The sequence below is a fragment of the Macrosteles quadrilineatus genome, unplaced genomic scaffold (assembly GCF_028750875.1).
Source record: "Macrosteles quadrilineatus isolate MER2022 unplaced genomic scaffold, UCM_ALF_1.0 Scaffold_9__3_contigs__length_116548681, whole genome shotgun sequence".
NCBI classification, from domain to species: Eukaryota; Metazoa; Arthropoda; class Insecta; order Hemiptera; family Cicadellidae; genus Macrosteles; species Macrosteles quadrilineatus.
In genome coordinates this window covers 55164986-55178357 of record NW_026542602.1, presented here as the reverse complement: position 1 = coordinate 55178357, position 13372 = coordinate 55164986, and the positions used below count along the sequence as shown (strand labels likewise).

The 13372-nt window shown below is 33.9% G+C and overlaps 1 protein-coding gene across 2 annotated transcripts; it reads left to right on the top strand.

Moving 5' to 3' along the window:
* The first annotated feature begins 1222 nt into the window (after window positions 1-1222).
* On the top strand, window positions 1223-11798 carry LOC129004210 (solute carrier family 2, facilitated glucose transporter member 5-like). 2 transcript variants are annotated; one of them, XM_054432692.1, is made up of 13 exons: window positions 1223-1287; window positions 2148-2231; window positions 2667-2771; window positions 2937-3046; window positions 5496-5620; window positions 6364-6504; window positions 7339-7476; window positions 8290-8447; window positions 8860-9063; window positions 9651-9753; window positions 10311-10467; window positions 10693-10786; window positions 11693-11798. In XM_054432692.1, exons 1-12 carry the CDS (start codon window positions 1249-1251, stop codon window positions 10772-10774), a joined length of 1446 nt encoding a protein of 481 aa, XP_054288667.1. In that variant the 5' UTR covers window positions 1223-1248; the 3' UTR covers window positions 10775-10786; window positions 11693-11798. The 2 variants fall into 2 exon arrangements, with proteins under 2 accessions (XP_054288667.1, XP_054288668.1); XM_054432693.1 differs by lacking the exon at window positions 1223-1287 and adding an exon at window positions 1376-1413.
* Window positions 11799-13372: the final 1574 nt, after the last annotated feature.

Here is a 13372-nt window from a genome sequence, read left to right as displayed (position 1 = left end):
AAATGTTTAGTAACAAGGTTTAATTACAATCTTTTTTTTAAAAGGTCGATGGCCTCTTTTACCTTGTATTTATTTGTACATGTCTACTAGGCCACAGAAGTGTGCGTGATACGTATTCAGCAAAGCAAGTTGTGAGCCGATCTTGTACAAGGGTGAAGTGTACTGATAAAAAAGTAGTGGCAGATACCAGGATCGAACCCACGACATCCATACCTTGGACCCGAAGTCTTGTGGACCCACTGAGCTACCGATTCATCACCTTGTGTTTTTTTTACTTTTTTAATTTTTGTGTTCTATATTGTTCGATTTTGATTATTGTAAGCTCTCAAGATGTGTAATCATACTTTTTATTCTTATTAATAACTTTTATGCTACACTAGCTAGACATGCACCCAATTTAGGAAGGCAAATAACCAATTAAGCTTTTCCTTTTGACAGCCTGAGTTCAGGAGTCTCAAAAAATTAAACATTACTATATAAACCCATCGACTACAAACTCAAACAACAATTTTGATAAAATAATACTTTTTTGTCTTACTGCAGCAAAAACAGCTGTTTTTAATAAATGCGTAGCAGGTCTAAAGCAGCTCTTTTACTCCCTAGGTAGTAGAAAACCTTTTTGGTCCTTAGAAAGTAAAAATCAGCTCAATCACAGGTGTCCATTGTTTTAATCTGTTGCAGCTTAGTGTAGCATTCTTGTTAATAGTTTGACTTATTGATATTGTAATATAGGCTATTCATTATAATGTAAGAAATCAAACAATCAAATCACTTCCTAAACAGGTGCTTGTTTACACTTAAAAAATGTTGAACAAGCTGGAAGTCGTACTGAAGGGTTATCTTTACATGAAAAATATTTTTGTTTTGTAACTTAGTTTGCTTAAATAATTATGCAACCGTCGTTCATTTGGAAACTTGAGATCGGATCGAAATGAGACTTTATGCCCTTGTGATGAAATCTACCTTTTTATATTTTCTAAGATCAGAAAAAAGTCAAATGCTTCAAAATATTATTTTGTAAAGTAAACTTTTAATTAAAGTGTTTAATTTTCTAATCCCAAAAGAATATAAGTGTAACAATTTCAGAGTTTTAATCACTACAGACAATGAACTATTAGAACCAAGCTAAATAGGTTTTAGGAACCAATTTTAAACACACCTGATGAAGTTGGACGTCACAAAACATCTGCTTCAATTTTCCCACACATTGAGTCAACCCAGTTGTGCAACCGGCGTGATCTAGGTGCTATGGAACAGGAGTCAAATATTTATGGAACAGTAGTTAAGGTAAATCAACATTTCAAGCAACTGTCAAAAATATTAGTTCTGTGAAATAATTAAATAAACAAAATTCATCAGTACTTTTCAAACGGTGATTTAAACTCGTTAACTATTGATCTCTATAGTTATTAGGTGTGTGTCTTTAAAGAATTAATTTATGTACTTAGTTTAGTAAAGTTAAAGTGAATAAATTCTGTACTGCAAGTTAGGGATTTCTCTTGAAGAATTTAACAGATAACAAAATACAGCAATATTCAACTTATAAGTTGAAATTTTCTTTTCTTTTCAAGTACTAAACGTAATAATATTTATGCTGCAGTTATTTATGTGATTATTTATGAATTACGCAACTCTGATTACGTAACATTTGATACCTATAAGGTAACCATTGACAGTTAAAATAATTGTAATTTTTTGTTTAATCAAACAAATATCTTCATAAAGAGTTTTGTTCTTTTATTCCAACTGTTAAATTAAATCCTAAATTGTTTTCAATACTCAATAATAGTTTTTTTTAATGTAGAGGTTTTTCATCAATTTAATTTGATGAGTTCGTTGAGTAGCCTATATCAGAAAAGGATGAAGTAAGAATAGTAATACTTAAAGAAAAACTATGAGGAAATTCATTAATATAGGTACTATAAAGATACAGTTACTAGGAGTAGGATTCTGAAACATAAGGTAGCCTATAATAGAGTTAGTTGTTTTGTGGGCTTAGACCTTAAAAAAAAAAAACTACTTTAGAGTAATCTATTTGACTTTTCAAGTTAATTAATTGTCTGAATTAAAACTCCTAAATTTGTTTAAATTTATCTCCTTTGGCCGATTATTGAGCAATGAATTAACAACTAATGATGTTGTTACAGAGAACTGTAATGGAGGAAGGACTATATTACTCCAAATGTTTTACTTGCACACATTCCCCTGACACTATTCATCACACAAAAAAGGTATTTAGTACTTTATGATTGTCTTACAAAAGAGAACTTCTGTGATTTATTTGTTAGTAATTAACTGAAAAAATAATTTCAAAGTTAGATGCACCACATCAAAGTATTAGTATATGTAAATGTTGACTTTCCCACTCTTCACGTCAGAATCAGCATTTGTTTCATTAATTATTAAGACAGATAAATAATTTCTCAAAATGGCAGTACGCTAACTTTTGGACTGTAATTTATATAGGTTTGGAGATGTACCATTTTGTTTAGAGAAGGACCATAACATACTAAATTTTAATCGAAATCCATTGAGGCAGTTTTTTTATGAAAATCTGATTTTTCTGGAAATTTTACTAGGGTTAAAAATTTGCTCAGACTCATGTTTGTGTGTGTGTGTGTTTTTGTTTTGGCCCTGGACCAAGTTAATGAATGACATGTCCACAGCCAGGGAAATGGTCTCATGTGTTACTCCTGTCTGTTATCTTCCTCTCTCTCGGAGGTTCGATCCCCGTCGGTTACATTTGTGGAACCAGCACCAACCCCTATCATGTAAGTGAACTTTCATCCAAGCACGTAACTTTTATATCAATTAATGTGACATTTACCTTAAAAACCTTTTTCTGGTTTCATCATGTTTGTATGTGCCATTCATAAAAAATATATTTATTTTACATTATTTTATTAATTTGCGTTTTACAAATTTACCCTTCCCAGGTTGAAGACTCTTGGGTAGAACTGCCGATGTCCAACCTCCGCACACTGTTGCTGGTGGGGGGAGTCGTCGGAACTGGTGTGTCGGCAATCTTGACTGACTGGGCGGGCAGGTAAGACATGGCATGCTTTTAGCTTATTTTGTGCTGTGTTAGCTAAAGATTTTTTTTCAATTCATAATCAAGTCTAAGTATGTTAACCTGGTTTCCGTTGGTCTGGCACTTTCAATAATCCAGAATTGGTCGCAAGGTTTGAATGGTTTTTGTTTTTTTTTTTTTTTGTATGAAACTTTAGCACAATAGGCAGGCATAGGGAGAGATCCGCATAGGTCAGGAGCTATCTTTCAGGCGTTGGTTTATTCAATGTTCAATAATCACTATTCTACATAAATAGGTATAAAGTTTATGAATATGGTTAATTAGCATGTATTAATATGGACAAATTACTAGTTCATTTGTTTTTTGTCATCTCAAATTATAAAAAAAATGTTGGACGCTCCAATAAAAATCGTGATACCGAACATTACTGTAATATGTTCTAAAATTACCAAAAATTTCTAGATAACATCGAAAGTACCTTACCCAAAAAAGAACAGTATAGTTTAACATAATTTTTTTCTGGTGGATTGTATATTCAAGTATTATTCTATATCTTATTTATGAAATGTAATTATTCATATTTGACGACTGAGATGTATGTGTCATATGTTTGTTATTATGTAATATTGATTTGATAATTAAGATCATCTGGAGGTTGTTGTATTTTTGTATTTACAAATAATTCAGATGTAACATTTTATTCCTAGAATAAAAGTTTTTAATACACTATAAAACTTCATTATTTGACAGTTTCGCTCCTTGGAAGCAAAGACCTCGACACAATACCAGCTAGGATTCAGAGATTCAAAATGCGATTGATGAAATTTGACTACTCCATCGAACACATTCCGGGAAAAGAAATGTTTACAGCAGACACATTAAGCCGAGCGCCGATCCCAGATTCTACAGATGAGTTCACAAAAGAGGTAGAGGCACACATTAAGGTAATATCTTTAAACTTTCCAGCAACACAGTCAAGATTGGAACAAATAAAGAATGCCCAGATCCTGTGTGAAGAATGTCAGATGTTGGTGAAATACACAGAAAATGGATGGCCTGAATATAAGAAGGATGTGCCAGAGAGAATGAGAAAGTGGTATACGTTTAAAGACGACCTATCTCTAATAGAAGACTTGATTTGTTATAAAGAAAGAATTATCATCCCATTTGAACTTAGAAAGGATATCATGAGTAAACTGCACGATGGTCATTTCGGGTCAACACGCACAGTCCTCCGAGCGAAACAATCTGTGTTTTGGCCAGGAATTACAACAGAGATCCATAACCTGATTGAAAATTGTGACACTTGTGCTAAACACCAAAATCAAAGGTCAGAAAAAATGATTCAATCAGACACTCCTGACTATCCATGGCAAAGAATAGCCATTGATTACTTTGACTTTGTGAAAGGCAAGTACTTGGCTGTTGTGGACTATTATTCACGATACTTGGAAATGATAAATGTGTCCACTATGACTGTAGATGAACTAATCAAGAAAATGAAAGCCTGTTTTGCTCGACATGGGATCCCTGAAATCGTCATTTCTGATTCTGGCTCGCAGTTTACAAGCTCAGAATGGAGAGCATTTGCAGCCGATTTTGGGTTTAAAACTATTTGTTGTAGTCCCTTACACCATCAGGCAAACGGTGAAGCTGAAAGAGCAGTCCAAACGCTTAAAAAGATGCTTACAAAGAACAAAGACCCCACTCTTGCATTACTGGAGTACAGGTCAACACCAGGTCCATCAGGGTACAGCCCTTCGGAATTGTTGATGGGAAGAAGATTAAGAACCCGATTACCGTCGTTGACAAAAGATCTTAAGCCTAAAATGGTAGATCACAAGAGATTTAGAGAATTGGACAAACTATATAGAACAACTCAAGCAGATTACTTCAATAAACGGCATGGAGTGAGAGATGAAAAGCAATTCACTATTGGATGCAACGTGTATATTCCTGATAGGAGAGAAGATGGGAAGATAGTTAATAAGGTAGCTCCAAGATCATACAGAGTTAAGACAAATGAAGGCATGTTACGTCGCAACGGGGTAATGCTAAGACAACTACAACCCAAAACATCTGATGACCCTGGAACTGAGCCTAATTGTTTTTCCTCGTTTGGTAGACAAATAAATCCACCAAGAAGAACATGTCTTTAAAAAGAGGAAGAGAAGATGTCATATGTTTGTTATTCTGTAATATTGATTTGATAATTAAGATCATCTGGAGGTTGTTGTATTTTTGTATTTACAAATAATTCAGATGTAACATTTTATTCCTAGAATAAAAGTTTTTAATACACTATAAAACTTCATTATTTGACAGTATGATTGTAACAAATTGTACCTATTCAGAGAATAAATAACTATATAGTATGGCTAATTATTTTTTTCTTAATTTCGTAAAGGCAAAGTGAAGTATTTTTCTTCAAGGGAGTCGTTTAAACTGTAACCCTTTGTTACAGGAGGTACACAACCCTCGTCAGTCAGATGATAGGCACAGTTGGGGCAGCGACACATCTTGCGGCCAGTCTAATGCAGTCAGAAACAATACTCATAGTTGCTTGGCTTATACTAGGACTGTTCATCGGTAGGTTCTGTTCAGTCATATGGTTGTAGTTACCGTACTGTGGTAAATGATCGGTTATGAGCTAAGTATAGCTTGCATAATGTTCAATATAGTTTTCATTTAATGTGTTTATCTAATTTAAATTTAACCTGATAAATTTTTTGAAACAATTTTTGTATATATTTACGCAAAACTACTGCCTTCATTTACCCAAACTCCCCCACAGTTGAAAGTAACCATCATTTTGGGCAGAAAAAGTTCAGAAAACTATTTGCAGGGCGGCTTTAGTAAGTTCTGGGCCCAACCATTTTTCATTGGGGCATTGATTAAGGACGCTTACAAAAGGTTAATATTCGTAACAACAAGACTAGGGTTTGAACAGTCCCCTTAGGAAAAGAATAAAGAATCAAAAATTCTTCTGGCTTTGAAACATAAAATGAAATAAATAGTAAAGGAAGTGTGGTAATTGATTACCTTTATTCTGTCTCAAGGGGGGAGCTTTCTGGTAGCTGGTATAGTGATAGAGTACGAGGCTTCTGTGTCCGAGGTCGTGGGTTCAAACCCTGCCAATCACCAATGTATTTTATCTATGTGATAATGCCACGACCCTCTCTAGTCTGAAGTAATGAGTAAAACAGTTCCTGGCTAGAACTAACATCCTAGCATGTGAAGATGGGACATAACAAAAACTCTAGTCCCAAGAGTAAGTGCAATGAACTATACACTCTCTGAGCGTTATTGTAGAGCAGTATTGTTGTCAACAGGTGTGGCTGTCTGTGTGGTTCCTCTGTACCTGGTGGAACTCGCTCCATACCCACTCAGGATGTCCGTAGCGACCGTCTTCACTGTAGGAACGTCCCTTGGTCTCATGCTCAGCGAAACTCTTAGTCTACACAGTGCTTTGGGTGGGCAAGTGTGTTTACCATTCATTAAAATGATTTAGAACATAAAAATTCTGGTCAACCGTTGTCTTTTAAAAAGAACATGGTTGAACGAGTGACTGACTGAGTGTGTTACAGTCTAAAAATTCTATTTCATCCCTTAGTTTGTGGTACTGAGATAGTTTAAGTGACATAAAATACCTTGGTTTACCATAGATTTTCCTTTCAGATACTTGGTAAGATAGTTGGTGTACTCGACAGATATCAGTATTCGGTAATTTACAATTCAACCATATATCTTTTATTCATCTGTTTAAGTAAACAAAATCTTTACTTCATAAAAAACACATCTGGATTTTGATGGCTGGTGGGCAAAGCCCGAGGACTTTTATTACAGGAATTGATGAAAGGGGGCGTCTACACAAAAAATACTTAATTTTGACACATTGCTTGTAAAAATCCGTCCATTATTAACGGAGGAGTAGTGTTTTGTAGAAATCTCCTTCATTAATATATAAGGTTTCATTGACTAACATATGTTGCGACTCTTGTTTACCTTTTTTTTTATTGTTATATTGCAAATAATGTCATGGCGATCAATTAACCCATAAGACCCATGTTAAATTTCTAAAAGTTTAAATTCACGCAGGGAAAAGCTCTGTGGTCCGATTTGTACCATTTCAGATTTATATCTTCCCATGGTTGGTTACTATGACTGTGCTAAATTTCGTGCAGATCGCTTCAACCCATCAGGAGGAGTATTTGTAAAACAAAAGCAGGAGTGAAGTATAAGAGCTTCGCTCGCTTCGTTTCGCTCAGCTCAATAATGTTAGTTAAGTTAACATTGTATTGTTCCAGCAATTGGGAAAGGACACTCATTTCTGGTGCCTGCATTTGCATTTCTTCTCTTTGTATCTTGGTTCTTCTTCCGACATGTGCCAGAAAGTCCTTCATATTTGTATTTTATAGTGAAAGATAAAAATTTAGCTGCTCTGGGTGAGTATATTGTGGATTTCTTAAGTACAATACCAGTAGTATTAGTTTTGCTTTTTACTTTGTTTTATCCCCTATACAGTACAGTTCATACAGTAGAGTGTCGATTATCAGAAGCCTGGTTGTCCGAAATATCGGTTAACTGAAAGGTGGATAGCGGTGTTGCTGCAATAACGAGAGACCATCAGCGGTGACGCTGAGACCGCAAGATATGCTCACCCATGGGTTTTGCTGCGGTCGTGGCCTCGTGGGAGACTATAACCATTCTGGCGGGGACTGCAAAATATGCTCATGGGTGTTGCCGTGATGTTAAGACAATCAAGAGCAGTAGCAAAAAAAATTGTAAAAATTTATTTAAATATTATCAACCAAAGTTAAAATAAAGCATCTCATTTTTACTCCCAATGAACAACTATCTTTAAACAATTTTTTTATCTGAACACCTCCAATTTTCAATCGTTTTGAGTACCCTCTACTGTATCAGGTTATTACTATTTATAATCATAACAAAATAAATTAAATAGTAATAACTTGACTCAAATTACATAATGATTAGGTTTGATATCGTAATTCTGAACTTCCTCACTTCTCATTGAAATACCAAAAGCTATAATAATAATAGATAACAGTGTAGAAATATACTGGGTCTTCTTTGAACATTTACCAATGTTGAGTAATTTAATGGTAACAGAAAACGTAGAAATACTTAAACTTAAAGTCACACTATCGTCTTCACAAACATGTTTGTTGATTTATCTCATAAATTTTTGACTGGACGACCAAAACTGTATGTCAACTTGAACAGACTATGTTTAGAGCTAGCGAAGCTGTGCGGAAGCGATGTGGCTTCAGCTGAAGCGGAGTTTGATAACAGATGTCTACAGAAAGAAACGTCTCATCCTTTGATGCATCTGATAGTGCTCTTATTGCTGTGTGGGGCCAACACCAGCCAAGCACTAGGGGAATCAGACCAGGTAAAGAATCAAAGAAACATTTAATTAATTATCAAAATTAATTTAATCCAAACAAATTTAATAGTATTAGTTCTATAGATTTTGAAATTTATAATACTGTACTCTAAATCATAATTGTTTTATAAAATAGAAAAAAGGAATCAGCCAGGCTCCTACTGGTAAATAAATTAGTACTGGTTTTGGTTTTGTGTTCGATGAACATCAAGTCATTTGCTTAAGTGAATCACGAATCAGGAAGGATTCCTATATCGGTTTGTCTCACAATAGGTTGATAGTCACAATCAACTTTATGTTAATTCTTGTGCTGCCCGTTAGTGAATAGGTTAGTTATTTATAACTTACCCTGATAACACTTAAATAATTTCCCTATATTAATCTTGCATGTATTTTTAATTTTAATCAATGTCAACAGTTGTACCACATCTCAGAAGCCCGGCCTAGACTATCAGAGTCAGACGTCGTAGCAGCTGGCTACACTGCTAGTGTTGTCAATTGCATTGTTGCGCTCATGTTGGTACAACTGATAACAACTGTTTCCTGGAGAGTTTTGCTCATAACCAGCTGTGTCGGCTCTTCAGTCCTGCTATTTGTCATGGCTGCTTTTGCTTTACTGGAGGTTAGATTTTAAATTTAGTAATAAATAGTGTATTTACAAGTTAGTAAATCATGAGGCAACTAAAATGTAAAAATGATTGAATTAAATTATTGTATACTGTTTTAACTAAATATTTATTTTATACCACAAAAGAAAACTAAAAACTGGAAAGCATGAAAAATCAAACAATTTTTACACAATAATTTTCAATACATATTTGCAAACTAGCATGGAAAGATTAAAATTTTAATATGAAATTGTTTATCAGCGACTTTTGTGTCATGTTTAGTCTTTGTACTCATATACAAATTACATTGAACAATGCAATCTTATAAGTTTATGACATCAACCTTTACTTCAAATAACAATCATAAGGTTGCCGGTTCAATCCTGAGAAGTCAGTAGCTTTCTGATGGTTCAAAACTTGACCCAGCTGTCCTTGATCATTGCATTTTCAATAAATGAATTTGACAGATGAAACAGCTGATATTATTCAGTAACAAAGCTACACAGATCATCTCACACCATCATACACTCATTCTTCACTCATATTTGTGTTAAAATACACACCTAGGTGGCGTCCTCATCTCAATAATGTTATGTTACAGGACACAAGTAACAAGACTGTTTACTTCATGTTGGCCACTCTACTCGTGCAGGTCATCGTCTTTGATCTCGGGTTAAGGGCAATCCCATGCTACTTGGCAACTGGTAATACTTTTGCAATTAAATTCATTATATTAAATTTTATAAATGGCTCTAAAATTGTTTGTTTTAATCATAACATTTTTTATAATGCAAAACAACTTCATTTTACCATACATAACATACTGTGCATGTATAACGTATATATCATAATTTTTAAAAACCAAATGATCAAGGTTTTTTCTTAGAGAGGTAGGTGGGGTTGTCAATGTTGTCATTTTAAAGATAGAATATATTAAATATTTGTTTGCTCAGTACTGGACAATAAATCCTTCTTTCTTAACACTATGTCTATTGTTTTCACATTTTCAATGGTGATGTCTACAAGACCAAAGGAGATGTTTAGTATTTTGCCCTGAAAACGGCTTCTGCCTTCTTTAACAACTATCACTGTAGTTTTATGTTTTTGAAATTCTTTCTTTATACAATATTGATAATCGGCTATTCAGAAATTTTGAGTTCTAGCATACCTCTAAAACAACATTATGGGTCCTACAAATTCAGGTATATATACAAATTTTAAAGATTATGTTCACAAATATATTTTCAATGTTTTGTTGTAGAATTGTTCGGTGCCAAGACCTCGACCATCATGATGAGTGTTGGAGGAGCTGTCAACTTCTTAGGACAACTCGTCTCAGACCAGATGTTTCTTCTCCTCGGAGTCGCATATTTCAGATTCATTGCAGCCCTGTTTTTGGCATCTTTCGCTGTGTTACTGTGAGTTTTGTTTTTCAAAATGCATACTAATAATTAAATAGTAGTATTTAGTGGATTAGCACTCATAATAATTATTTCTATGGGTTGAGGTTGAGTCAAGTCGCCTTTGGATCACTTAATTTGTTAATAATGATAGTATTGTTAGGCTAGGTGGGTAGGAAAATATAGATGTTTACCTTATTTGCTTTTGGGATAAAACGATGAGATAAAATTTTGATTTTATAGACTGATTTCTCTTCCGAAAGACTCAAGCTCTCATGACAAGCCAAAGGTCAACTCAAGTTTTAGCCATCTACCCAATCCTTAGTGACCATTACAGGTAATTTTATGTATTTGTCTGTATAATATAATTATTTTATTTCTTAAACTGGCTTCATATTATCTTAACTATGTTTTTTTACTTACCAAAGCCAAACTAACGTATTGTCTAAAAAAATTTTTTGTCCTAGGACGCTAGGCACGAGCCTGGGATTGTTTTTCACATTACTTCAGGCTAGACCTAATGTATTGTTTACATTAAAACCATAGAAAATGCTAGAATGTCTTTGACATATCCTCGTACAAACATTAAATATATTCTTAACTCTTTCAAAGTTTGGTTGGATGTGGTATTGGTTAGATGTGGTAAATTAGGTTGTGTGCAATTTTGCACATTGTGGCGATTTTGTTTTGAACAAGAAGCCTTTGAATTACCGTACGGTATTACTATTTCTTCTTCCTGTTAAGGATGATTTTGAACTCTTTTTATCCACGCCAGTGGCATTTAAGTTTTTTTTTTAGAAAACGGTCCAAACCCTTGTCTTGTTAATATTGTTGACCTCTTGTTAGGAACCATCATTTATTGACAGCCCAATGAAAAATGGCATGCGTGTCTGGAAACGATTCTAATTTATCTGAGGAAATCATAGTTCAGGGAATCTATCATTTCTTATTATTTTTATGTCCATTGAATTATTTAGCTTAAAATCATTTGCAATTTAGCCAGCTTCTGATTTCAATTATAAAATAGAGAATCCGAACAAAATTAATGCTATGGATTTAAAATACAAAAAAACACAGTTTTGTAGTTAAGTATAAGATCCTACTTATTATATGACAATAAAAATATACATAAAGAACTTTATAGTTATGTCTACTATAGAATATCATAAAGGTCTTGAAACATTTTGTAAATTTACATTCTTAAAGCCAATAATTGAATAAACTTTAGAACTTTGTATTTCAGGTCAGAAATCTCCTGGAGCCATCAAGTACGATGAAATGAGGCAAATCAGTGTACCAGAGACATTATATGACAAAAATACACCTAAACTATTTTTTATGACTTTCAAGTTTCAAGGTTTTATCTTTAAAATTCATTTTATGGACCTTTGATGCAGAAACTTTTAATCCCATGTCAACACAATGTAAGAAAGTTGTCCAGCGTCCTGTAATTGCAAAAAGGAGAGTGAATTCTAAAAATAATTTGTAAAGGCTTTAGAGTGACATCAAAAGGTAAATTAAGAATACAAGTTGAATTCAAACAGTTATATTTCAACAAGCATATTAAAAGGTATATAAAAGGCACAACGTACACTAGAATGTTAGTAGAAAACATAAAAAACATTAACATTATAATATAGGCCTATTTACTTAAAAATTCCTAAACAAGGTGATTTACCATTCTTATTGCTATAATTGATTTAAGCTCTTCCCCGTCCAAACACAATTTCTATAAACATCTATACTCAACAACTTATAACAACTTACACAAATTTGTCAGGAGGGTCTATATACCCTTTAACAGATCGACCAAGAGAGATTATATAAGTTATGATTAAATTGAATCAATACAGTAGATCAGAGTTAGGCTATGAAAATGTTAAGTTCCCGTTACTTGTACTAGAGAGCTAGTACACGAGGTCTGTTCAGAAAGTAACGAACGTTTCTGTCTGACGTCAAATCTTTCAGGTGCAAACATATACGCCTATTCATTGACTGTCCGGACATTAAGGGTGTATAATGCACGGAAAGAATATAAAAATGAAATTCTTGTCCATGAATGGTCAAAAGTCCAAAAATCTTCTTCTATCATTTAAACAGGAGGTTTTCCCTCAGCCGACCCTACAGACCACAACTGGCTCCGAGTGACTTTCACTCGGTTTGAGCATCAAAATGAAGACTTAGCAGCACAGCGCTTTGATTACGATAAGGACCTCTGATTGCGTGTCTAGTGTCTACCGGTGGCTGATTTTGTAGGTGGCAGAATTCAACGGGAAAAGAATTTCATCGCTCATCTATCGTTTTGACAAATTCGTTAATTTGTTCAAAAGATATGTGAAAGGAGTTTTTTGTTATTCCAAAACATTTGTTACTTACTGAACAGCCCTCTTTTCTACATTATACCTTTATAGCATGAAAGCACCACCATAATATCAGTCTATCAATTGATCTTACACCACATTCAGGGACGTTTTACATTAGGAAGACAATTCTCGTAATTGTGTCTAAATTATCAGATACATTTTGACTCTTTTGTGCGTACAATCCCTGTGCTATTTTCATCCTTATAGTAAAACTTCATATACATCTATAAACATCAACCAGTCACATCAGAAAATATAAATTGAAAGCAATCTTACTAATATTATAAATCTGAAAGTTTGTGAGTTTGTGTGTATGTTTGTGTGTATGTTTGTGTGTGTGTTTGTGTGTGTGTTGCTCAATCACGCATAAACTACTGGACGGATTGGGCTGGAATTTGGCATAATGATAGCTCACATTCCCGATTAACATTAAAGCATATTCTTATCTCAAAAACCCTTTCGGGCTCCGCCCCAGTGGCTCTGTAGTTCCCCATGTTAATCTTATGATTTTTCATATTTAAAAGGAATTAATGAATCTTAACAGCTGTTTCAATTAAACA

Coding starts and splice junctions, on each gene's coding strand:
- LOC129004210 (XM_054432692.1), top strand. CDS start 1,249: ATGGAACAGGAGTCAAATATTTATGGAACAGTAGTTAAG. Junction 2,772..2,936: donor CCAGCACCAACCCCTATCAT/GTAAGTGAACTT, acceptor TACCCTTCCCAG/GTTGAAGACTCTTGGGTAGA. Junction 9,754..10,310: donor CCCATGCTACTTGGCAACTG/GTAATACTTTTG, acceptor GTTTTGTTGTAG/AATTGTTCGGTGCCAAGACC.